The 27,945-nt window shown below is 37.9% G+C and overlaps 1 protein-coding gene across 3 annotated transcripts; it reads left to right on the top strand.

Annotated features, from left to right (window-relative positions):
* The first annotated feature begins 8,541 nt into the window (after nt 1-8,541).
* LOC108119384 (uncharacterized) lies at nt 8,542-27,924 on the top strand. Of its 3 annotated transcripts, none has more exons than XM_070281899.1 (3): nt 8,542-8,740; nt 10,561-10,792; nt 26,535-27,924. In XM_070281899.1, exons 2-3 carry the CDS (start codon nt 10,573-10,575, stop codon nt 27,503-27,505), a joined length of 1,191 nt encoding a protein of 396 aa, XP_070138000.1. In that variant the 5' UTR covers nt 8,542-8,740; nt 10,561-10,572; the 3' UTR covers nt 27,506-27,924. The 3 variants fall into 3 exon arrangements, with proteins under 3 accessions (XP_070138000.1, XP_070138008.1, XP_017088045.3); XM_070281907.1 differs by having other exon boundaries at nt 8,542-8,756; XM_017232556.3 differs by lacking the exon at nt 8,542-8,740 and having other exon boundaries at nt 10,545-10,792.
* Nucleotides 27,925-27,945: the final 21 nt, after the last annotated feature.

The raw sequence follows: 27,945 nt of genomic DNA, 5'->3' as shown, positions 1-27,945 counted from the left end.
ACTAGATCGAATCCGGTATTTCTTTAGTGGTTTTTATTTATTTTATTCACCTTTTGCTGGAGAATTAGTTCGATTTTTCGTACTACAGAATGATTGGATGGTGAGTAAGAGTCATCGAAACGATGCGAATCCAAAATCTGAACAAACTCGAAATCAAACTCACAATCCAATTCGCGTTCGTGATCTACTTGTCAACACCTACACATGCCATCAGAGTATTTTAGTGTCTCGAGTGGTTCCGGTTTGGTTTCAGTTTCGTTTTGTTTAGGTACACTTAAAAAAAATGGAGTATTTTTTGAAGATTTCTATTCACAGATATATGAATTTTAAATATATTACTTTAATGATATGTAAGATATTTTGAAAAAGATCATGTTTTATTCATAGCAAGGCAAAAGGTTTAAGAAGGTGTTTGTTTTTAAAGAAATAATATTTCTGTGGAGCTATTTTATAGACAGATATATTATATATTAGAAAGATATTTTTAGACTATTCTATACGGTATAAACCTCTAAAAATTTCATTTCTTATAAAAGAAGTTATAAGAGGTTCTTTTTCATATTTAATCTAAAAATATTAAATAGTTTCATTACATTTTTCTTATCAAAACTTGTTTTAAAAGATATATAATAATAGTACATGAGATCTTTACCTCATAACCAATTTAATATAATAATTACTTAATTAAAAACGAGATACAACTTTAGCTATGATACCATATCAGGCAATTATCCCATTAACCACCGATTTCTCTGCGTGTGGGGGCTTAAGTGATCAAAGATCAGGGGATCGGTGTATCGGTACGGTTCGGATCGGATCGGTGGATCCAGTTATGCATGCATTTGGCATGCGGGGCACACTGATAACTAATTATGCGATCGCTCTGACGTAAGGCCCCAAAATGAAGGGCACTATTTCGGAGGTATGGATCGAAAAAAAAACAGCAGAGAGTGATTGGAGGAAAGAAAGTGCTCGTCTTCGGGCACATCTAATTGCGATGAAAGCGGTAATAGGTGAGTGGCGGATGGCCATAACTAAAAGACAAAAAAATGAAAATGAAAATTGAAATTGACATCGATTAGGGATAACCCGAAAGTCAGCATAACAAGTGAAAAGATAACTGAACAAAAAACATAGAGCGATTTACGATTTACAATCACTTAGATTTCCCAACATCCCCGCTAACATTTATGGCTTGATTTGGATTTTGTGTTCAGTTCAGTTCCCCGAAGAAATCATAGCTTGGCCAATCGAAATGCCATCGCCGGAATTGCCGGAATCGATTAAATAGTGGACCAGGCCAAAAGCGCCGACAAAAAGCCGGCCAAAACAGCTCATCTTCGGCCTATCGACTCGATTTTTATTTACCTTCCGATACCAATTAGCCTGGCTCTTGTTTATGTGTTATTTTAGAAAACTTGTTGCAGTTGTTGCTTGTCGCTTGTAATCAAAAATCAACAAACAGAGAAACATCAAACAAACATCGAACTGAAAACTGAAACTACAACCGACTTTCATTATTCGTCTGCCGATTGAACAAAGGTTTAAGTTTTATTTCTTCACGCGAATGTTTTCTATTTTTTTTTATTTGCCAATCGACCAAAAAACTTTTCAAAGAAATTATAATAATCCTAAGAAAACCTGAATCACTGGTTGAAATACAAGAAATGCAAATTCTATTTCCGGCTAAGAACTCATCGCATATTTTCGGAAATATCAACCAATTTCACAAATCAAATCCAAAAACTAGTTTCCAGACATGGATCGCGTTAAATTATTTCACACTTTGATTTGCTAAAATATTTATAAAGTTCTGACGTAGATATGGAATTAGATATTCCAAACTAGATTTTTAGGGGAATTTATTATTTGAATTTTAAATTTTTACCTCAAAGCCATTGAAAGGAATTTTACACACAAGCACAAAACACACTTTATTTTCACATTTAATACACTTTTCTTTAAAAAAAAATAAGTAAAAAATACATTTAAAACAATTAAATTAATTTTTAAAATGAAAACTTCAACAAAAATGTATTTCAAGTTCCTCCTTTAGTCTTAAGAAATACATTTTCATACAAGCCTACATCAAATTTTAAGGATTATTCCGTTTATAGCCCCTTGCCACCCTTGCCCCATGAACCCGCCACGCACCGCCTTAAACGCGTCCAATTACCTCCACAGACTTTCCGTTAATGTTTCGAATTTCGAAAAACTCACGGCAGAAAAGCCAAAAACAAAAAAACAAACAACAAAAGAAAAACAAGAAAGAAAAGGCTCTGCAGTTTTTTTTAAGCCGATAGATAGGGTACCCTTAAAAATATTAATTAACTTTATAAAAATAGATTTTAAATTAGATGTATACATAGTATTTCTTTCAAAATTTTTCAAAAAAAGGTGTTTAGTTTTTTTTATATATTAAAAGATAAAAATTAAACTTAAAAAATGACCATAAAAAACTTACCATTTTATTAAAAATGTGTTATGTTATGATTTTTAATTTAAAGGGAAATTAAATTCACGTTTTTTAAGAGAAAGTTTGTCAAAAACCTAGGATATGAATACAAATTTCGCAATTTATTGCAATTATTTTTTTAAAAAACGTTTAAGAAATACAAATAAATAATTTTTAAAATCTTCATTTTCTAGGGTATTACCAGAAAAACGGAAAACTGTCTGACGCAGGCGTGGCAGGAGGGCGGGAGAAGGGGCAGCCACTGAATTGGTATGGGGCAGAGTTGCAGCTGGAATGGAAAAATGGAGAATGGAGAATGGGGGAGTCGCTGTCTTTATTCGACTCCCTCCTCCACAGCACCCCCCTTTTTTATTTTGGGTGTAACAGAGTCTATGTGTGGGTGCCACCGAGTAGCATGCAACAGCACAGTCTTGTGACTGGGGATTACAAGAAAAAAAAACAACTGAAAACCAAAAACCAAAAAAGTGGCAACTGTTGCCAGAGAGTCGCGACCAGAATGGCTGATGTTGTAATTGTTGCAACTGTTGGCAACTGTCGCATATATGTTGCATGTTGCTAGTTGTCTGTGTATGTGTGCAGTTGCCGTTACTTGGGATTTTATTACCCGATTTCGAATGCGGATCTCGTATTTGGTCACCACCCCTTCCCCCTGGGTGGGTGCTTTTTTTCTAATAGAGTATGCAGAAATCGGTTTTATTTGATTTGGCCAAGTTGCTTGGCCAGTTGCCTGTGGGGGCGGGGCAGGGGGCGGCATGAGTCATGACTAGATAGATCGATCGGGTGAGCCGCGCTCGTCAATGTCTATGGCAATGTTAATGGACTTGTCAACGCCACAAAAAACTGTCGTTGACTGGCAGAAAGTCACAAAAAGTTGCAAAATGCTGACAAAATAGTTCGGAGCAGGTTTTGTGGCAAGTTTTGCATATCCGAGTGGCAAGTGAAAAAAACTTCCTCAATTGAGCGACTTTTTTTTTGTTAAAAAAAAGGAGTGGGTATAAAATGCATTACAATAAAATTTGATTACGTTTTTTTTAACTTTAAGCAACCGCTAATAATTTTAAAAATTAAAATCCAACACACGAAACTTGGTACTAAAAGCTTTCACCACAAACAGATGGCGCCACTTAAGCCAAGCTTGGTTTTTAAATCATTTAGAGGTTCAGTTATTGGCTAGCATCTTAAAAGCTAATTTTAAATGTATTGGAAAACGTTTAAATTTTTAAATAAATACTTAATCAAAACTTATTTAAAAGGCGCAAAATTTCAAAAAATTGTTTTAAGTTTATTAATTTTGAACATTATGATTTTATAAAGTAATACCCGCAGATTAATTAATATCGCAATCTTTAAAATCAAAACCCCACCTGTCTCTAATAACTCTTTGGTAATCTCGTATTTGTTTAATTGCATGTTATCAATTATAAGATTTTATCTAACCAACCAGAAATAATTAATAATATTGAGTCAGCTTTCATAAATTTCGATCCACTTGGAGTCTCTAATCGTTTTCAACTCGCCATCGTTGGTTCATTAATATTGCCACAATTATTTATTAATATTTCGCACTGTTTCGCACTCGATTGCGAAAAGGATGCTGGACCTGTGTGTGTATGTGTAATGATTATGCCACACAGAGACTCAGGATACAGACCAGTTGGATTTCCATTTCCAGTTTGATTTTCAATTTGCGTTCGATTTGCATTCGATGGATTTCCTACTTTGATTGTGGACTCTTTCTCATCAAGCTGATTTTCGCACTTTTTTTCGCCCAAAAAAAATACACAGAAAATAATTATAACAATTATGAATATTAGAGCCAATAAAAACCTCAAAAAGAATAAAGTCATAATCCTTAAAGACCATTTATTTAATTCTCTATATCTTTAATAGCCCCCCTGAATTTCTTTCCGTGGGTTTTCTATGCCTTTTAAATTATAACCAGGACTGTGCCATAAATCTCAAGTCTTAACGCTCGTATCCGTAGGGCTGACAAGATACAAATGTATCTGGCAAGTCCCAGATACTTGGCCCCCGAGGAAGGCAAAAACCAAAAAAAAAAAAACAAACTAGTCTTTGAGGAAAACCATGGCAGAAAAGAAAACTATCTTTTTAATGACAGCCTTAAAAAAATTATGGAGCCGGGAGGGGAAATACGTAGATTTGTGAGGCCCCGGAGCAGGAAGTATATGGCTGCAGAAATCCAGACTCCAATCCAGACATCGACATCGGCGACAACTGCGAAGAGTGCGTAATTGCTTTTTAAGCCTGATTTGGGGCACGCCCTGGCTGCTTTTCTCCTGGTAATATACCCCCGTCTTCAGCCCCTGTCCCACCACTTTGAAAATACTCGCTATTAACGCTAAAAGCCGGGCTAAAAACTATTAGATAGAGGCGCCTTGGCGGAAGAGATGTCGCCGTGTTGTCGACCAAGTAAATATGCCAAAGACATACATTTTCCCCAGAAATAAAAAAAACCCAACGACTGCCCACATAAAAGCTATGATTTGGGGAAAAAAATCAAAGGGAAATCGAGTGTTTTCTAACAGAAATGAAAGTGTCAACAAAGTCTGGAAAATATAAAGTGTCATTCGAAAATTTACAAGAAACTATTAAACTTTAAGAGCACTTTTTGAGGAAAAAGACAAACTTTAAGGAAGTAAATCTCTTAAAAGTTATTACTTCTTTCCATTTTATTCAATTTTGTTTTGGCAGAATAATCTGTATGAGTTTGTTTATAATTTTTTTAACAAATCTAGAACACTTTAGATTATTATTTCAGATAACATTAAAGCCCAACCGAACTAGTCCAAGTTCAGATCCATCATCTGGAGTGTGTAATCGACTCTAATCGAGTCTTAAAACTGAAGGCTCAAAGGCCCAAACATTTTTATGGCCTGAACGGTCAAGTCCGAGACCGATTAGATAAGGCAAGACACCGCAATTGATGGCGCATCTGGCCGTGTCGATTAATTAACCCTCTCCGGCTCGTTAAGGCCATCGATTTTGGCCATGTTTGCTGCCCGGAGTTCGGACATGATCATGATCTTATGCAAAAGTTTCGCAGCCCTGTTAACTTGTCCCTATCGGCGTGCGTTTCTTGGCCAACAGCAGCTGTCAAAACCAATACTGCTTAGGGTTAGGGCCAAGATTGATCAGGTGGAGAAATGCGGCCTAAAAGGTGGCGGGGCAGCCTCTGGGTCTAAATGGCGAAAGAGGTTATTTCGATTGGCCAATTAAAGCATCCCTAAGGCTATGTTTCTCTGGCCAACTCGTAATGGGCCACGGAAAATGTAAACAAAATTGTGAATGTAAATAAACAAAATAATGTAAGCAATTTGGTTTCAAAAGTTTTTTGAAATGACTAACTATAAAGCCTAATAGGTGTTTAAGGTTAAAGATTGCCTTTTATGTTTGTTTATGGTTATAATATTTTAAACTCTAAACAAGCTATGGGCATAACTGAAGCTATAAACCTTGCAATTACATGGGGTAACCAAAGATTCATGGGTACCCCTGGAAAAAATTCGAAAAATTTTAAAATTACTTTTAAGTTACGATTTGAATTAGGAAAGGAGGTACTCGATGCACTGAGCTCAGAACGGTACACTATTTTCCGATCGGACGTAAATTGGCCGAGTTATGACTGTTGGAACTGGAGGAAAGGGGATTACTCGGAAATCGCACAATTTCATGGGGGTACCCCTGGAAAAAATTCGAAAAATTTTAAAATTACTTTTAAGCTACGATTTGAATCAGAGAAGAAGGTATTCGATGCACTGAGTTCAGAACAGTACACTATTTTCCGATCGGACGTAAATTGGCCGAGTTATGACTGTTGGAACTGGAGGAAAGGGGATTACTCGGAAATCGCCCAATTTCATGGGGGTACCCCTGGAAAAAATTCGAAAAATTTTAAAATTACTTTTAAGCTACGATTTGAATCAGGAAAGAAGGTAATCGATGCACTGAGCTCAGAACGGTACACTATTTCCCGATCGGACATAAATTGGCCGAGTTATGACTATTGGAACTGGAGGAAAGGGGGATTTCCGGAAATCGCACAAATTCATGGGGGTACCCCTGGAAAAAATTCGAAAAATTTTTAAATTACTTTTAAGTTACGGTTTGAATCAGATAAGAAGGTATTCGATGCACTGAGCTCAGAACACTATTTTCCGATCGGACGTAAATTGGCCAAGTTATGACTGTTGGAACTGGAGGAAAGGGGATTACTCGGAAATCGCACAATTTCATGGGGGTACCCCTGGAAAAAATTCGAAAAATTTTAAAATTACTTTTAAGCTACGATTTGAATCAGAGAAGAAGGTATTCGATGCACTGAGTTCAGAACAGTACACTATTTTCCGATCGGACGTAAATTGGCCGAGTTATGACTGTTGGAACTCGAGGAAAGGGGATTACTCGGAAATCGCACAATTTCATGGGGGTACCCCTGGAAAAAATTCGAAAAATTTTAAAATTACTTTTAAGCTACGATTTGAATTAGGAAAGAAGGTAATCGATGCACTGAGCTCAGAACGGTACACTATTTCCCGATCGGACATAAATTGGCCGAGTTATGACTGTTGGAAGTGGAGGAAAGGGGATTACTCGGAAATCGCCCAATTTCATGGGGGTACCCCTGGAAAAAATTCGAAAAATTTTAAAATTACTTTTAAGTTACGATTTGAATCAGAGAAGAAGGTATTCGATGCACTGAGCTCAGAACAGTACACTATTTTCCGATCGGACGTAAATTGGCCGAGTTATGACTGTTGGAACTGGAGGAAAGGGGATTACTCGGAAATCGCACAATTTCATGGGGGTACCCCTGGAAAAAATTCGAAAAATTTTAAAATTACTTTTAAGTTACGATTTGAATCAGAGAAGAAGGTATTTGATGCACTGAGCTCAGAATGGTACACTATTTCCCGATCGGACATAAATTGGCCGAGTTATGACTGTTGGAAGTGGAGGAAAGGGGATTACTCGGAAATCGCCCAATTTCATGGGGGTACCCCTGGAAAAAATTCGAAAAATTTTAAAATTACTTTTAAGTTACGATTTGAATCAGAGAAGAAGGTATTCGATGCACTGAGCTCAGAACAGTACACTATTTTCCGATCGGACGTAAATTGGCCGAGTTATGACTGTTGGAACTGGAGGAAAGGGGATTACTCGGAAATCGCACAATTTCATGGGGGTAGCCCTGGAAAAAATTCGAAAAATTTTAAAATTACTTTTAAGTTACGATTTGAATCAGAGAAGAAGGTATTTGATGCACTGAGCTCAGAATGGTACACTATTTCCCGATCGGACATAAATTGGCCGAGTTATGACTATTGGAGCTGGAGGAAAGGGGATTACTCGGAAATCGCACAATTTCATGGCGTACCCCTGGAAAAAATTCGAAAAATTTTAAAATTACTTTTAAGTTACGATTTGAATCAGAGAAGAAGGTATTCGATGCACTGAGTTCAGAACAGTACACTATTTTACGATCAGACATGAATTGGCCGAGTTATGACTATTGGAACTGGGGAAAGGGGTATATTTAGAAATCTCACCAGAAGAAAAAAGGTTTTATTAAAATGTTCCAATTTTTTATATATATTATTACCTCTGCGTCTTTCGAATAAATATCGAAAGCTCTTGAAGACATCTACTTTAATAAATTTAATAGATAAAATGCCTAGTTAATATCCTTTTTCTTCAGGAACCAAACCAGTGTTCCTGGGAAATGTTGTTTATTATGCTTCATGGTTGTTGTTTTTGTTTGGCGCGTCACGTGCTGACCCCAGCGGAGCGGTAGCAGGCAGCGAGTATCGGTAGCAGGCGAAACAGTTAGTTGTACAACAGTTACCGGTTTTGTGGGGCACGCACTGCGGCTGCGGCCGCGGCTGGCGAGGCGACAAAAGCAGCTGATGGATCGCGCGCGATCTCCATTCATGAAAAGTGGCGCTCTCTTTTGGCCACTTGGCTCTCTCGCTAGCGCAGTGTCTGAGTGTTGGTGAGTGTGTGTGTTGGCCCAGCTGTAAATGGCTTAAAAGTTTACACAGCGCCTGCGCGCCGCTCATTTGGTCGACGGCGCTTGAAGCGAGCGCTTGGTCTACGTCGCGATTTTAGCCGCAACCGCGATTTAAACCGCCACCGTTAGTTTAAAATAAACAATAAAAACAACTACGACTACTGAGTGCTATCAGGCACTACCTTGCCGCCACCTAGTTCCCCCCGCCACCCCGTTCGCAATCGCCCCCGAATCGCGTAAGCAATCCTTTTGGTGCGTTTGGCTCGCGTTTCACGCGCGTTTCCTGTCGCCCCGCTCCATTGCTTTCATTTTTTTTGCCTTTTTGTTTTTTAAACATTTTTTTCAAGTGTTCAAGTTGATGGGGCGCTATTTCCGCATTAAGAAACTGTAAAAAAATTAAAAAATAATAAAAAAGTGCTTGAAATAATTACTCCTCAAAACACTAACGAAATGCAAATTAATTTCATAAATATTCGAATTGAAACAATTTTGTTGTTTTCGGATTTGATTTCCCTGCAACATTGTGTGTGTGTGTGTGTTGTGGTTCCGCGCTAATAGTTTCCTGCATAACAACAACAAAAACAACAGATTATTATTAAAAAAAACAAGAACAACAATAAAAACTAAAAAAAAAAAACAATAAACTAGCTAACTGGCAAAATAAAATTGTTGCGAAAGTGTTGCATGTGGCAGATATACAACAAAAAAAAAATTACAACAAAATAAAAACAAAAAAAACAGCTGCCACCACTGGCTGCAAGTCAAGTTAATTTGTTGTTGCAGTTGCTGCTGCTCATAGCCAACAAAATAAATTTTATTTTTATGACTTTTATGCGAAGCCGATAAGATGACAGCCATAACAACAATAGCAACAACAAACAACAACAAGCTGCAACACAATAGCTTCAACTTAGAAACCATATTTCTAGTGGCCAACGTCCAATGTTTCTGGCTAATACCCTCCTTAAACAGCTAAAAACACATTTGTGTTTATGGTCGAAAGCACTGGTTTTATACTAAGAACATGGATATTTATTTAATATTTTTTAGGATGATACAATCTTTTGGAGAATATTCCAAAAATATATTTATTTAATGAATTACATTCAAACAAAGTTAATTTTAAATCAGATATGAATTAAAGTACTTAATGCCAATAAGCTGTCGGTCAGTAGTAGTAGAATGGAAATTATAATAAAGGTTCATTTCTTAAAATTAAAGCTTAAGGCTTTAAATAAATAGTAGAAAGTTTGGGAAAAATATGTGGCATTCTTGCTAGAAAAAAGTTGTCAGATTTGTAGTTTTTTTTTTAAATTTTTCTATTCTATATTTTCGATTAAAAAATATCCTCCTTCACTTCAACTTTGAACAGTTTACAAAAGTAGTATTTATTCAAATCTAATCTATACAAAATCCATTCTTTAATAGATTCTAATTGTAGTTTCTAAATACCTTTCTATTCTTATAATATTCATATAAATCCTTTAAAATCTTCAGACTATATTAATATTTTAATTCATTCAAGATTTATGTAAAATTTGTATCTATCTATAATATTTATTTTCAAACTAAGGATCTGCTAGTGTATTATTACCTGAAAACCAATACACCCATTCAAGTGGAGGGTATTTATTACCAAGCAGGCTTTAGAGTGCGTGACCCCAGCCAGCCAAGTTGCCTCCGGCTGCAGTTTGTATCTCTGTATCTATATCGGTGCCTGCATCCGTATTTGTATCTGTATCTGCGGAGGCATGTGTGCTGGTATCACTGGGTGTCCGTGTGTGGCTGAGCAGACTTGCTCTTGGACTCGAGTCGAGCCGAAACCCCAAAACCGAACCGAATTGAGAGCCTGACTGAGCCAAGTTAAATCCACTTGAAAGCCCGAAAGTGAAATTTCACTTTGCAGTTGTCTTTGCTTGTTATTGTTGTTGTTGAGGTTGCAGCTGCCTTTGAAACTGTGGCTTTTGTGGCCCTTTTGATACAAGAGTGACAAAAAAAAGTGAAATCATATTAATATTATTAGAATTATTTGCTCCCTCTCCCCCCACAACAAAAGACTAAAAACCTAATGATGGCTTTAAGAAAAAGCAGCTGCAGGAGCAGCCAGGCATCAGATACTTCACATCCGGCGGATAAAACCAAATCATCAGATACTTCCAGCCGGACTAGCAGGGGATTAGCACCGAGTCATTGGCTGATTTGCATTTGCCTGGCAATGATAGTCTTGGCCAAGACGTCCGTGGTTTCGGCCAAGCCACCGGATCAGGAAGCACACGTCCAACATAATGGTGAGTTACAAACGAGTATCTTAGTATCTTGTATGTGGCAGCTCGCCAGTTCAAATTGTATCTGTGACTTAATTAGCCAGCTGTGAAAGTGAAACTTTTCGCCGAGCTTTTGTTTGGCGGAGAGTTGAGAATTATGGAGTTGGTGGCTTAAAGTCATCAACCGTTGCCGGCCAATGGCTTTGATTTTGTGATTTGTGGCCAAGACTTTCACTTTATCTCTATATCTGTTTTGTTTTCGACTTCCATCAAGTCGCGTTTTGAAGGTTAATTCTATCCACAAATAAGAGGAAAACATATATATAGACAAAAATTACACATATCATATTTCGCTAAACCGATTACAACATGATTTCGGTGTTGAGTTTTAAGTTTCAGTTTCTGTTTCAATTAAAATCTCACATGTTGAGCTCGAGCTGTTAATTTGTCGGGCAGAGTTGAGTAAGCCGTCTCTGAACAAAAGACGGCCCATACAGACGGCTCAAAAGAAAGCCAACAAATTAATCAGCCAAAAGCCAAGAGCCCAGACACACTCACACAGCAATTGGGCGAAATGGCAGAAAGACAAAGCCCATGGCAAACATTTTCCCAGAGACATCTCTCCGGGGGATTACAACATCTTCTGGCAATTCAGCAATTACTGGATAGGATAGCTCGACCTGAAGCTGGTAAGATGGTAAACAAAAAAAAAAATGTGTAACCTGCGGACAGACCCACAGACCGCATTTTCCAACCGACTTCCGTATATCTACGTATGTGTGTCTTTTCAGAGTTAATTTTCCTTTGTTATGGCAAGACAACTCCATCTTCTTCCAAAACATTTTCCCTTCGTTTCTTTGTGTCATTATGTCATGGAGCTGCTGTTGCCTGTGCCATTTGCCGAGCCACGCCAGGCCATGCAACATTTTGTGGAAAGGTTTCCCTGGGACTGTGACATTTTCCTGGTCAAGTGAAAACCAAAACAATGCCCGGCAATTTGTTTCAAAATAATGGGAAAGGCATGAAATGTCAGTGTGAATTAGATGGGTATTCTTGGAATTTTTCTGAGGAAGTATTTCAAATTACAAGGAAAGTGAATAGACTGAGGGAAATGGGTTTTGTTTTTGGGAAAATTAATTTAAATTATTTTTTAGGTATTTAAAGAGGAAATATAAACATTTATTATTTCATGCTTTTAAATGCTAGTTGAGTATCTATGACACCATACATTTTTTTAATAGAAAATAAATATCTTAAATTTTTGAGGACCTTTAAGGCTTGTATATTAAATATATATATTTTTTAAGCCCCTGCAAATTGTATTTGTTGTTGCAATGTTTTCCGAAACCTTCAATACTCTGTTGCGATGCAGCCACTGTGCCACCGCGAATAAAGATGATCCGACCACCAAGCAATTGAGACACGAACTCACTTACTTACTTACTGTCTGCCTTTTGAGATACAGAGATAAAGAGCTATAGAGCTATAAAGAAATAGAGCTATAGAGATATGGAGACTTGTGCACCACAGATGTGTCTCAATATTTAGCAACTCATTGGGCCAAAGTCAGAGACCACAGAGGCGATTGCATCACGAGACCGCAAATTCGAGACTACCTTGTGACAATTTCCCAGGCCCAAAGCCTAAAGAGACAGAAGACCCAAAGCCCGAAAGCCCAGGGCCCTGTCAAAACTATATGACCGGGACTGAACAATCGGACTTTTGATGATGACGCCCCCAATTTAGAGGCAAGTTCGGCGGCTCTCAGACCCCCAGATCGCTGTAATGATCGCATTGGATCCAAGAAACGAGGCGATAAAATGCAACCGAAGCGAAATAAGCAACTGAACAGCCAAACAACTGAACAACAATTGCCATTCATTTGCACAATGAATGAAATTTAATGAGCGCGCATAATACTCACAGAAATAATAACAAGTATGCGAAATAATAAGTGAAAAGGCCTCTCCAAGACACAAAAAAAAAACTGAAAATAAAATTTAACAAAATAACGTAATAGTCGAAGGCGAAAAAAGCCCAACCAAAAGCCATAAAATCGATGTGGCATGCAACTTACTACCGACTCTGAGACTATGTTATGTGTTCGAAGAAAAAAAAAAAATTCGATTTATTATTTGTTAATTTTACAAACAACGTACCTACTACTGGTTTATATTTTCATTATTTTTTTTTACTCTTCGGTGGCAAGTATGACCGTGGGCGTAACTGTGGGCGTTTGTGGTTGTGGCAAGAGGTGGCCCAGGGGGTGGCATTATGGCCCAATATGAATTGATTGCACCAAGATGGGGGGTTTTCTTTTGAACAAAAAAAATGAAAATATATTCCCGACTGATTACTGTGGGAAATATTGATCCAAAATCTTGCATACTTGACCTAATTTTCATTTTTTATTAAATATATATAGAATGGGAATCCCCTAGTTCTGCGGTTTTACGAGTCGCCTCGAAGGCGTTTCGCCTTTTTGCCAGCAATTAACATTTTGAACTTTTTGGCCAAGTACATAAAAAATTGGAACAAAGCCCCAAAATTTGATGGTGGCTTGGCCAAAGTTCCATTGTGCTGGGACTGGGGCTGTTAAAATTTAAATGGTGAGTCTTAACCTTTAAATTCGAATGGGAATGGGAAACGCTCTGCGCCGAAAAAAAATGTAATTACACTGTGTTTGCGTTTCGTTGGCCAACGTATTTGTTTATTGGGCAATTGGCCGAAATCTAAGCCAAAATCTAAATAAAAGACTGAGAGAAGAAATGCCGCCATCAATCAATTGAACAAACTTGGCCAATGGGCGGCAAATGGCTTAAATAAATGACATCGCCAAACGGTAGCGACAACCCGAAATCGAATCGATTCGACAAAAATTAAACCGATCGGCAGATAGATCATCGAGTTATGCAAATTATATCTCGATCCACTAGCCAAAACCGTTTACATAATCCCAGTCCAAGCCAGGAGGGGTGGGTGGCTTTTTGGTGGCATAATTAGCCATAGCCCGAGCTCATTAATATCGCTCGCCTGTTGGCCAAATTAATAAAAAATCGCTGCTCTACATTGGGCGAAAGTGGCGGCCGAAATTAATCAAAATCAAAAGTCCCACAGCGGCGCATTTGATTTTATTTTTCACCCTTTATTTTGCATTTTTTTAAACTTTTTTTTTTGTTGATTGCTTTTATTTGCAACATTAAAATAAATTAATGAAAATGTGCGACATGCTGGGTGCGATTTTAAGCTTTATTTTGGTGGTTTTTACATAAATCCTATCTAAAAATACACTTTATTTTTTTCGGAGGAGTTTTTGGGAGATTGGAAGACACAAGGGGTTTTTTGGGAGTTTTTTATTTTCACATGCTGAAATGTATCCCATAACGATTTTTAATTAAAAAGCTATTAAAAAGAATAGTATTTTTATTTTGAAGGTAAGAAAAATATCCTGGGAAAATAGTACCAAAATTGATATTCCATTTAGCGGTATAATAATAAGTTTCCCATTGAATATATGTGTATATCTTTTTTAACTGTCTTAATTAATTGTCAAATACGTTAAATTATATTTTTCCCCCATTTAGAGTATTTGAATTTCGTAGATCTGACTTTCTGACTTTAGTAGACTACCTCCAACTGATTAATTGCGTTTTGTGTATTTCGCTTTCATTCAAAAATTATTTCTATTTTTTCATTTTATTTTTGCCGACTGGGATTGCAGTTACAAGCCTTAAACTTTTAGTTTTATTTAAGTTTTGCTCTTTTTTTCGAATGTCTTTTGTGTTTTTCGGATATTTGGCGCAATTTGTTGAACAAAACGTCGGGAATGTGGCAATCGACTAATTTGAACTTAATGATGTCTTCTTTGGCTTTCGCAGAGGAAAATGGCTTAAACAGCGTAATTGCTTGCGTTTGGCCCACTGGACATTTTGGCCATTTTCGACACGCACCGCTGCCCATTGCAATCAATCACCCCAAAGTTCCATTTCCCGAAAGCTAAAGCTTCAAAAAAAAATCCAAAAAGAGAAACAAAAATAAATAATAAAACTGTAAAGACAACAAAACGCAGGTAGATAGATGGATGGATGGATCGTTGGAGAGGTGAATGCAAATTGCGTTATGGCCATAATGATCAGTTAGGGAATGTTGTAATAACTCCAAAGCCCTCGAACCAAAATCAATCAGAAATCAGTTTTCGTTATGGTTTTGGAATATTCGAATCGGAATTGGGATATTTTGGTATTTTTGTTTTGTTTTTGGAAATGGGAATGGGGAGGGTGTTTGAATGGGATGTTGGGATGAAGATGGTACATGGAGGATGAGCCAACCGTTGGGCAAACAAATCATAATCACCTATAATAATCATCATTATAATCATTGCAGCTGTCAGGCCGTCAATTGATTTTTTCTTTTTGGCTCTCTTTTTGAAGTTTTTGTAGCCCTTAGGCCTCAGGCCTTAAGTACCACACTTCATGCTTAGATTACAATGTTTCCAAAGACCAAAACATACATCATTATTAAATGAAAACGAAAGAAATCATCTTTGGTATTTAGTAATCATTTTTTTTTAAATAGACCCACCACCTGGCATTCTCAGTTTCAAATTGAAAATTAAACCAAATTAAGATCTTTTCGCTCGACACTTTAAAGCCAACTTTTTGGTCTTTTTGGCTCGAAGCAATTTCGTGTTTTTCTTGGTTTTTGTTAGCTGCTCGACCATTAGATTAATTGCATAACAAATTACCACTAAATGCCAGCGAAAAGCGACAAAACGGCAAAGCGGAAAAGGTATTGGCCATCGGATCAGATACATATGGCCACTTATATGTGTTTCAGACGTGGCGAGTTAATAAAACCGAGTAATTGCCCAGAAAAAAATACTGAGCTAGTGGGATTTGCATTGAAGTGCACTGGAGAAAAAAATTTACATAAAGAGGCGAATAATAAAAGAAAATTATCTTAAAAAAGAAGAGTATAGCTTATGGTCTTTTTAATAACTGCATAAAGTATTTATTTAAGCTATTTGCGTGATTACCCCAAAAGCACAAGTACCGTGTAATTATAGTCTTGAAATAGGATTATATTCAAATGAAGGAGATCTTCCTATCTTAGTATCTTTCTAAGTACCGGGTATTTATTAGAGACATGTTAGACTATGTAACTGTTTTATGTATTTATTAAAGCCCATGTACCGGGCGTTTAAAGTTTTTAAAATCTAGTATTTACTATTTCTCTAGTATATTTTTTTATGTACTAAAACGTGTCTTTTATAATACAACTATTCATAGTCTAAGGTTCACTGCAAAAGATTATATCCATAAAAAAAGAAGATACATTCGCAGACTTATCTTTATAAGTACAGGTTATTTTTTTTAGAGTCTGTGACTCAATAGCTGATAATAAGTCTTAAAGCTTCATAAACTTTTAAAAAAAATATTTTCATTGAAGAATGTCTGATATTAAAGAATCACAATTCCTCGCATCGTCTAAGATACACTGCACAAAAATAAACCCATAATTAGTAGAGAACTTCTTCATTACATAAATTAATTTAAAGGTATCTCATTTCTTTTTTTTTTTCTTTTTGTTTTTGTACAACTCAACCTTAACCTTGTTGACCAAAATGACAAAAATAAAACGTATTGCGCGAAAAACGTTCGAAACTGTCCGCCTGTCTGCTTGTCCGAGTGTGCGCCTGTCCGTTGTACGTGCCACGGCTCTGGCCCCCACGGTTCCAGGCCAGAGTTTTTGGCCAGTTTTGGGCTTTTGGCCTGGAAACGTGTTTGCCGCTGACTCAGTGCTCAGTGCTCCCAATAAAGCTCGAATGTTTACTACTGTAACGCCGGCCAACGGGGCGAATGAGTTATCATGGATATATCACGCATACGCCAAGTGTGCAATTGCAACCTAATTAACCATTCAGCCAGACAAACAGACCAACATACAACGAAAACGAAACAGTATACCATTTCATTTTATTCGATTTGATTCGATTTGATTTCATTTCACTTGCCGCTGACCGTCAAAACCGAAATTGCCAAGATCGGAGACGGAGATCTTAGGGCGCGTGCGCCCTTGTCTGTAAATATTTTGAAAGGGTCTCGGCGGCAATCGATCCACAATTCCCAAACAAACACACCAAATACCAATAATAATAGTAGTAGTATGGTACAAAAAAAAAAGCCGCATCGTTAATCATTGCGGGATTTTGCACATTTAAAAAAGGCCAATTGTCTGTGAATTTATTGTGATGTGTTTTTGATTCGGTTTTGATTCCAAAGCGCCTTTCTACTTGTCCGTAATTAGTGCCAGTTTCTTTTTTTTTGCCAGCGGAATTTCTTTGGGCGTGGATGATGCAGCACGTGTGGGTAATAGATTTTATTTTTAGTTATAAGGGATTGTTCTTGACTTTGAAAATGACATGTATGAATAGAGATTAAGCTTAGAAAACCTAGAAACTATACTATAATTTTTAGACTAAGGGTTTAGTTTTTTCTTTAAAAAGGAAAAGGTATAAGTATAAGTACCGGATATTTATGGTCTCTTATTTTCTGGACTTATAACTAAGCTTTAAAAGATTCTGGTACCAGTAAGCTCAAGTAAAACTTTCTTAATTGAAATCGTATATCTCTAGTTCTAATAGGGAGTACTCATGTACCGCTCCTTCAACTAGTTATTTAAAGAAAAAATAGCAACTCTAACAAGGTTGCAACACCAGTTGTGTTGTGTGCCTAAGCACTTGATTGACTGGCACATGAAATCGTCGGGATATCGATTCTTGGAGCCAACAATCCACAGTCCACCGCACCCACCGACTGGTGGACCGACTCGATTTCCGACTGACAGCTCCCACTCCAAGGCGCAGCTCGAACAGTGATTATTGCAAAAGTCAGAAGCCCGAGCCGGCAAATTCGAATTCGAATTCTGAACGAGAATAAATATCCAAAGGTATGTATCTAATAGTATGAGCCAATGGCACTCATGAGATACGATGCCCAGCGAAGCGCTCAGTCACTGCACAATGATCAGTGGGGCATGATGTTTAGTTTGGTCATTCACTCAGTCAGTCATTGAGTCAGTCAGTCATTCGGTTATTCATTCATTCAACTAGTAAGACAGTGAGCCAGCGAGCCAGTGAGTAGAACAAAGTATGGAAAATGCGAAAAACCTCAGAAACAAAACGCAACTAACTAGCCCGTCCTTGGCCAGACGGCATTATATATAATTATATCTACGAATTCTTCATGATCATGAGTCTGCGATAGGGAAGAATTAGAAGACAAAGACTTTAATGATGGGAAAAGTGTTCTCTCGAGAATGATTGCGATATAATAATTTATTGCCACAGCAATCTCAGATCTAACATAATTTTACAAATAAGGTAATTGTCTGTCTTTCTGTCTGGTTGCTCCTTTTATTATATAAACATATACATATATATATACTTTTATTTTACATTATTATATGGTATAGTGTAGTAATAGTTTTTGCTTGAAAAACGTGTGTGTTTGGAAGACCCTGAGGGTCACACACATTTATGTCATGCAATAGTTAGTCAAGTCATAAATAATATTTAAAAGAGCCATTTAAATGCTATTATTGCGAGTGCCGAGGCACTCAGGAAAACTGCAAAATGCAACCACTGCCTCTTAGCCAACCACTGACTGAGCCACCGAACCACCTCGCTAGACACAACACCAAGCCGACCGAGTGAGTGACTAACTGGCAGTTTCATTAGATTAATAATGGTAACAAATACACATAATGGAGATCAAGTGCTCGGCTCTCGGCACACAGCGCTTTTGGCTTTCAGCCAATAATACCCTGCAATCAGATTGGAACTGAATCGGGCCTTTAGGGGATTATCAATTGTTGGGGAATTAGAAACAGAACTTCCTGATTCGATTTGGATTTTTGAAAGTCTATTAGGGAAGTGAAAGCGATTCAAGGTCTCCCATGACATCAGATACAAGTTTCTAGTATTTCAAGACTTGGAAAGAACTGATGTAATTTGATTCTCATAATTCTTAATAATTTTTAATAATTCATTATTATTTAATGCCATTTTCATACCCCATCTGGCTCTAACTACCCTTTAAATGAGAAACAAATTTGATTTATCAGATCGAATGGATGTGGTACCTGGTGTGTTCTCCAGCACGTTACGATGGCATTTTGATGTTCGTGAAAAGGCATAACAAATCATTTTCTACTTCCAGACAAAAAACCAAGAACACACGAACCATATGTCTGACATTTAGCATTGTTGTACTTGGCTTGGTTTTGACATTGAAGCTCATCGCCAAGTTAAGACAAAAAAATTACAAAAAGTTAAAAATAAAACCGCAGCGCGATCGTTCGACAGGTTAACTCTGCTAATAATTTATGGCATTTTCCAAGCAAACGTTTCTTCAAAAAACAAAAAATATTGGCTCTTGTCTAAGGTCAGGCATTAAGTAATTGTTGTTTATTGGAAAATGTCATGTTCAATTAGTCGATCGATAGCAGGTTAATGGCCAATGTCAGGCGAAGATCGTAATGATACTCTGGGCCCCCTATAGCCCCCTTTATAGCAGGTGCTATTACCTTTTACCCATTCCCAACACGAAATTGGTTTACACATTCCCCATTTCCTAAGGTTTCTTGCCCTCCGGAGTCCGGGCTCTCTGGCTTATAGCCGTTTTGGACCATTACAACACTTGACGCTTTGTAAGCCATTAACCCAGACAATAGCCCTGATGTCAGCCGGAAATATATAGCCCCGGGGGGCTCTAATTACAACTAAAACGCGGTCTGGCGTAAAACTGCAGCTTAATGAATCACTTCAATGACAATGCCGGGGTCAAAATCGGCTTAATGATAACACTTTTTAGCCAAGTTAGTCGGGGTCTAGTGCGGAGAACTCCAAAGAATGGTAACTGGAACTAAAATTTAACGCTTACAGGTATAGGGTCACCTTGGATTCAGTTTTTTTGGGGCGGGAAAGTAATTATTATTACAAAGCAATTATAAGTTGTACTTGAAATTAAGACAGCCATAGCCATATTTAAAATTTAAAATTTGATTAAGTCTAGAGGCTATGCTAGATTGGTTATAGATTGCTAGTTTGTAGTATAGTTTATTCCTCTTTATAAACCAAAGAATCCATTTCCCGGATTCAAGCCTCTGAGTCTTGGATATCAAATGAAAAATCGTGTTGTGACTAACTTTGATTTATCCCATTTTTGCAGCGAGAAAAGATACAAAGATACCCAGATACATAGATACGATACAAGGCAACTCAATTAAAGTTCATGCCGCAGAGTGAAGTTGTCATAAATAAACCCAGTAGCCGGAGACAGTTTGGAGCTGGGAGAGAAGGGAAATAGGGGGCTGGGTAGCACGACGACACTTTATGGATGCTATTTATAAGACGGGGCACTACGCCAGACCCATAAATCAGAGACAGTGCACACACCGTTGAGTGGAAGATTTATACAAAGTCAGTGCATAAAGTTGAATTGTTTATGCATAGTTTTGAGTTGACGGCGATGTTGTTTTCATTCCAGGCACGAAACTGTAACTCGCAGCTAACTAAGACCATAGCCGAAGATAATAATATAAAACGCTTAAAAGGCTGAGAGGCTAAAAGGCTGAAAGCGAAACTGAAACAAAATTGACTTGGCTCATGGCTAAAAGATGGCTAATTGCCGAGAGACATGTGTCTTGAAATTAACTCCAATGCTAAAGTTAGAGCACGTTATTCAAATCGGAGCAAGCTCATTTATCAACAGCCAACCTCTTCTCTGCCATAATTGTCTCGAAACGAAACCGAAACCAAAAGACTACAAATCGAAAAAAAAACAAAGACATTCTAAATGATTGCGAAGACAGAGTCGGAGCTAAAATGAATTTAATTCTATGTCATTTGTTTTGGCGGCGAATTGAAAATTGCCATCTGCATGCCGAATGGGTATTCATGCCATAAACTCCACTCTGCCCGATTTGATGGTGGGTTATGTGCAGCGCATAATTGAACCACTCCCACTACCCGTACCGCCAACCCACCAGCCCAACCACCCCCTAGATCATTTGTCCTTGTGGCTTCGCAATTGTAATCACGTTCGTGTCTTGAGTCTTTTGTTTAGCTATTGGATTTTCCATTTTTGTTTATTTTTTTTTTTGGAAGCTTGACATTTGGCTTATTTTAAACGCAACATGAAGAAGAATTCTTCTGCCTTTGTTGGTCAAGTTAAATGTCATCCACTTGCTTTGAACTTTAAAGTTCAAGTGTGCCCGGGCCCGGTGATTATTAATACTCATTTCGTGGCGATGGGCTGGGCCAACTTTGACCCGCAGCTCGCGACTGCCTCAGGAAATCAAAAATTAACTGACCAATGCGGAAGTAAAACTCAGACTCAGAAGGGATTGATGCGATTTGGAGTGGATCAAGGCAAGTGAAGCACTCCCAGTTGGCAATTGAAGCGTTTGATGGATGGGATAAAATAAAAAATTACTTATACTAAGTTCAGGGTTACCTTACCAGAGATAGAGACAGGGAAAAAATATTTAAAAATTGTAAGAGATATGTACAGAGTTCTCTATTACAAGATAGAGAATTATTTCATCAAGATATATGTTATAGTTTAACAACTATTCTCTAAAATTGTATAGAATCTTTAACCTTTATTCATTATCTCCATTAACTGTTACTGTTAATTAAAAAAATTTATTGATTTAATTTATTGTTCGCTTAACCTTTTTTTTCTCTAAAAGCCAAGGATAGATTTTGACTGTCTTATAGCTTATATCGTAACATTGTACTTGTACTCATCCTCACTTTTATTATATTTCATTTAATTTTGTAGCTTGTTATTTGGGGCGTGCCCCACCCAAAGGCAAAAGCAATTCGCTTGTGGCAACCTCGACCGACGGATTTTCACAGCCACCAAAGGCGATGAGAAAAATGCAAATTTAATTATGCCCCGAAACCGCACAGCAAACATTGCAAATGGCAGTCAAGTTTATTTTTGTGTTTGTTTTGCTTTTAGTGAGATGCTGTGTTGCTTTGTGGCTTTGTTGTATGTTGATTGTTGTGTGGAGTTTTCATTAGTTTTTTTCTTTGTGTGTCACTAGTAAGCTGTCCCAGACCATGGCATAGAAACGATATATTCTAACATAATGAACAGCTAGCGCACCCACTCAGTGGAAAAACAACCACAACCTTTGATAATTTATAGCATCGCGTATACGCCGTGTTGCCGATCAACAGATCGTGTAAGCATCTTTGCCAGCAATTACTATTGACAATTAATGGTCAGCATGTGCTGGCTCGAAGTGGTTTATCTTGAAATGCGATTCTCAACGACTGGACTCTGTGTAATTTTTATTTTTTATATTTTTTTTTATCCAAAAAGTGCAAGCTGACATTGACCGTTTGGATCGCCGGCCGGCTAAAAGTTAAGAATTGTTCAAGCTGAGTCATCATCATTATAGCCGTGTCTATTGCCCAGATGCTGGCCAGATTCTTTTCGGCCACAAGTCAAGTGCAATCGAATTGCAAATGAAGACAAATGAAGTGGCTTGCAGCAGCAGCTTACATACGTGCTTCAAGGTTGGCTCGCCTCAATGCGGAAAACATGACAAGAAGTTGCAGGAAAAATAATAATGAAAAAAAATTAAATAAAAAAAAAATACATAAAAACTGGACAAATGGAAATAACGACACTACGCGGGTATGGGGTATGGGGCAAAGCTGTCGTTAAAATGTAACATAAAAATCAGCTAATTGCTAACATTTAGTTATGTATTCCAGCTGCTGGAACGATCCCATAAATAAATGAATAGACACGACGACAACTGTCATGGTAAAAACTACAAAAAAAAAACACAACACCCTCAACTCTAGAGGCAAAATGGCAAAGGTTAATGAGGAAATTTTAAATCACAATGCGAGAGAAAATTAAAAATTATAATTATGAATATGAGTGGGCTAGTTAGCCTCTAGTTAAAGGCGGATGTCAAGACTTGTAGCTAACAAAAAGCTATCACAAGATCCCTAACATTTTTTACTTCTATATACATACATAGGTGTGCAATGTTAAAAGTCAAAAGGTTTCAAAAATAAAGACTATTTGTCTTAGAAACAAACAAAGATTTAAGTCTTTGTATATAAATTATTAAAATAATAAGAAAGTGCCTTAAAAATGAGTACCTTTTCAACCAAAAATTGTGTATGACACAAAACGAATAAGACTTGTTAGGACCAATATGCTCCCTCACACTTTCGAAAATATCAATCAAATTTATTAGAAAACCAAAGAAAAACCAGCTTAAAATCCATCATTTTTGACATTGACTTACAAGGGTCAACTTTCAGACAACCAACTGACTGGATTTGATTTTTATACCCAACACCCCAAGCCCCTCTATTAAAAAATAAAAAATAAATCTCAACCTGTTGTGAAAGTAAAGGCCTTTAGTTTTTCTTTTGATTTGGAAATTTATGAGCTGCTAAGGAAAAGTTGGATTTGGAAAAGCAAGAGACTGAAAACTGAAAACTGAAACTGAAAAGCTGTCGAGACACGAAACAACCCACGACCTGATCTGTGTTTACACGCATGCGCCGCTGTAAGTGCCACAAAAGTGCCGGAAAATTTCATGCCGCAGCTGATGAGTTGCCACAGGAGATGCCGTGCGGATAATGAGGCACGAAAGGGGAGGTCTGCCTGGGGTGCCAGTCCACAAAATAAAAAAGTGGGGAGTGCCTCCAGGCATTTGTGCCACGAGCGATGGGGAAAATGGATAAGAAAATTCGAAAAAATATGGAATGAATATCATGAGTGAGTGCCGTGAGTGATCGAGTAGAGATTTTTATGGGCTGGTCGGTTATGATAACTATAATCAAAGCTAGACCTTAATTAAAGTTGATTTTTTTAATGGGTGTTTGAAAGTTAAATGGTAGAGATTGGTCTTTTCAGAGAATTTTTTTTAAGATTTTGAAATATTACATTTTATCAAAAATAAAAATCATTAATCAAAATAATATTTTGTGGTATGTCACCTTGATTCGAGAGTCTTTTTTTTATTTTTTTTGTTGAGGAGTTCCACTTTGATTTTTTTTTGTTGGGTTGCACTTACAGCTATTGGTGGGGCGCGATAAGTGGGCCTGCCCAAGATGATTGCAGATGGCGATGATGATAAAAGTAATGACTACCCTGACGATGATGATGATGATGATGATGGACGCATTGAGGCGGCCATTTAACGCCCACTTAGACACGCTTCCCATTGCTCCATTACTCATTGCAACAATACAGACAACACAACACATCCAACGCGAACGCGAACGCGACACACCAACGAACAATAACAATGTGTTAATTATACGGCTGACGCCCACATCGCAATCAGATAGCATCGCATTTATACTCACGTACCGCACTGTACATGAAACTGAAGAAGACCCGTGACGATGTGCAATTTTTTTTCAGTTGTAAGTGTCGAGACATACATGCTCATGTCATGGTGATCGCACACTGCTGTTATATGGATATATATTTTCTATATATACATACTTTGGGGGGATTGGAGGGCTCTTAGACACACACCCAGGGGTATAGTCTCTTATTTTTTATTTTACTTGTATTTTTTTTTGTAATACTTTTTTTTTTGGTGGGCACGACGCGCTCAATTTAACGCATACGCCCCGTGGTACCTCAACTGTCGTGCAGCAACATCTATATTTACATCGACATCTCGCCATCGTCATCAGGGTCATCATGTTGTGGGTTTACTCCAGTTTTCAAATATTTTTGTTTCATATTTTATTCAACACTTTCATAATTGGCAAACAATAATTTAATTATAATTTTATAATTTGTATAAAATATATAAGAGAATACATATTTATAGAAAGAATTAGGCGCATAAGAGTATCTTTTTAGTCATATATGAAGTTTTAATCATAAAAATGCACCTATAACTATTTTATAAACTAACCTGAAAACCTCACATAATTAAGTCTTAGAATCTTTGGAATTTTGTTTATAATTCAAGTTACAGAATATACATTATCTTTTATGGCGCCGGCATGTGTCACCTTCAGTTCAACAAGTTAATTTAGTTTATTGAAATGTTTCTGTTTGAAAAGTTGTTCTCTTAAACTTGAACTTATTAGCCACTGTTTCTGTGGTTCGAATGCATGGCATTACCAATGGAGTGGAAAAATAAAAAGCAAATAGCCGCTTTTCGAGATCAAAACAAACTTGGCCAAAGGCATGGAAATAAAGGTACTTGAGTAGAGAAAGTCGGGTGGCGTCGAGGCTTTTTTTTTTTTTTGGTTCACATGATTGATGAACTCGCGAGACGAAAATACACGAAATTGGTCAACAATTTTGTAATATTTGACATGAAAACAATGAAATGTGGGGTTTGTGGCAAGTTGTCCTGTTGTTGCGACTTGTCCTGTGGCCGTGATCGATTATCCATGCAGCAGCGACAGCGGCAACAATTTCGTAAATTAGCCAAATCGAATGGCCAAAACGTGCCACCACCAACCAAATAAATAATAATAAAGTAATCTATACCCTGGCCCCACTATATGTCTGACCCATTTCGGGTAGCAGCTCACTATCAAGAGCCAAAAATCAAACAGTTTTTGCTCTGAGCCAAGTATCCGTACTACCAATTACACTTAACAAACTCATTATGTTCGACTGGCAGTTGTAGTCGCAAAAATGTAACTACCAGCGGGTGTTGCATGCAGTGAAAACTTTAACAAAAATGTTTCTCAAAAAAAAAAAACTCGAAAAAAAATCCCAAAAAATATAAACAACAAGCGTTGGAGTAGCCGGCACAATTGTGTTGAAATACACAAATCTCATACTCCCGGCCAAGAGGGTGGGGCTCGGTTTGGGGCCAAAACATTTATGCCTAGAACTCGGCCCGCAAAGCACATAAAATTTATGCCAGCTGCCCAGCTCACATTATTATCGACTTTTATCGATACGACATTTGACTGTTGGCCAAAACCCACAAAAAAAAAAGCAAAGGGGTAAAAAAAAATCAGTAACATAAAAAGACAGAGCTGGCCAAGTGTAATTGAGTTGGCAGGCAACTTCGCATCGTGTTAACTGTTTTTTTTCCTTTGCCGTCAAAGTGGCCAAAAAGAATGCGATCTTGGATTAATTTTGTGGCGACTATTTCAACAGGTTAGAAGCTAAGTTGGGACTCTGGTTTCAGTTTATTAAAAGTTAATACATAATTGAGTGTTTGTTTTAGATATTTTTTATAGTACTAGTTCCATTACCAACTAAGATTTGTTAATTATTTTATTCTCCTTTAATCAGTGTTCTATATACATTCCCTTTTATATTAGTTTAGTTTTTTTTATTTGATTCTCTATTTGAAAATGCATAGTTTTCTGATTTTGTCTTTATAAATCTAATAATTTCTTTAACAAATATTTAAAACATTCAAAGAAAAAGAAACCCCCATAGGCCCCAAATTTCCTGTCCATCAAGTAGGAAATGGCATCTTCGTGCTTCCTGCTCAGCCTGAAGCCGAACCTCAAGCTTGATGATCACTTGAGGATGTTCGCCAAACCATTTCTCCACTCGACGTCAAACATTTCACATTTGGGGCCGAAAGACTTGGCCAGCCTCTTGACAGTATTTTTGAGGCTTTTTCAACGGCCCGAAGTGGTCGATGATTTTTATTGAATACCCTTATGTTTTTCAAATGATTTCTCTTTTTCAAAATTGCATTTTTTGTTTGTGTCTTTCAGTTGAGTTCCCGGAAAAGGACAGTGATATGTTGATGGAGCCGAATGACTTTTCGCCAATCACAGTGTTGCGTTCCCATGAGCAGCACTTCCATATGCCACCGACCACGCAGCTGCAGCCACAGACTCACCAGCACCAGCAGCCCAGGATCCTGCCCCGGGCTCAGCCCCGACAGTTCCAGTCTCCCAGCCAGCAGCAGGATCCCGAGGAGGAGCAGTTCCGCCCCATCGCCAATCCGAATGCCAAACTCCTAGCCAGATCCTCTGATGCGGACTCGCACTCCCAGGCGGCCCAGAACTTCTACCCTCCCTTCTACCACGAGGCCCCGCCTCTGGGCCACTCTCGTCCCTACTTCGGTCATGGTCCTGTCTCGGAGAGCACTCCCCTCTCCCTGCCATTGCCACTCCTTGGTCCCCAGCAGGCACCCACTCCCCAGCAGCAGCAAGCCCAGCAGGCGCACCAGCAGCAGCAGCGGAACTTTGATGCCAGTATCCTGGGCAGTGGAGACTTCGGAGTGCTGCGCGGTGGCACCTTCTACCCGGAGGAGGAGATGCCCTACCACCCGGAGGACAACAGCGATTACATCTACGGCGACGCCAACAACGGACACGGTCGTCCCTCCGAGGGATTCATCCAGAAATACACTTATCCCGAGGAGCAGTTCGCCAATTTCCGGGACTTTGCGGACATAAACACGCCCGCCGACTCGGCCTTCTCCCAGTTCGTGGTGGTCTACGCGGCGAAGAATGCGACAGCCCCGCACTCGCATCCGCATCCGAAGAACATCTTCGAGCAGCTGGAGCTACTGGACCGGGAGAAAGAGAAGGAGCAGGAACTGGCCAAGAGCAAGGCCAGCTCCAAGGCCAAGACCAAGCTGGCCAAGACGAAGCTGCAGAAGAAGTACAGAAAGAAGGTGGTGGCCAAAAAGACGCAGGATCCCCTGGAACTGGAGCCTCTGCTAGCTCTCAGCTAAATTCAAAGGACTCCCATCCGACTTTCCAATCGTTTTCCAACTGTTAGATTTTATTTATTTTATTTCGAGATGAATGCAAGCTACCACAAAGCAAAACAAAAAAAGAAAGAGTTCTATATCTTCAAGTCCTCCCATAACTATCCTTTTTTCTTCACATTTCCACAAAATATTTGTAATTCATTCATAAATACTAGAGTGTGTGTTTTTTTTTGTTCTGTCTGCTTTTTGTCTCGCATCGATTGTTAATACTTAAAATTAGCCAGTAGTCTACTCTATATATATATATACATACATATGTCTTCAGATCGGATGTATAGTATATATACCATGGGCATATTCTGTATGCCTCTATACGCGTATCTAATGTAATTATTTTTTGTCTAATTGAGCATAATTTTATTATGTGTGTGTACATAAAACGAGAAATGTTAAATGTAATT

This window comes from Drosophila bipectinata, chromosome XL (assembly GCF_030179905.1).
Source record: "Drosophila bipectinata strain 14024-0381.07 chromosome XL, DbipHiC1v2, whole genome shotgun sequence".
Taxonomy (NCBI): Eukaryota; Metazoa; Arthropoda; class Insecta; order Diptera; family Drosophilidae; genus Drosophila; species Drosophila bipectinata.
The sequence above is the reverse complement of the archived record's forward strand: the minus strand, read 5'-3'. Positions and strand labels throughout refer to the sequence as shown.

Coding starts and splice junctions, on each gene's coding strand:
- LOC108119384 (XM_070281899.1), top strand. CDS start 10,573: ATGATGGCTTTAAGAAAAAGCAGCTGCAGGAGCAGCCAGGCATCAGAT. Junction 10,793..26,534: donor AGCACACGTCCAACATAATG/GTGAGTTACAAA, acceptor TGTGTCTTTCAG/TTGAGTTCCCGGAAAAGGAC.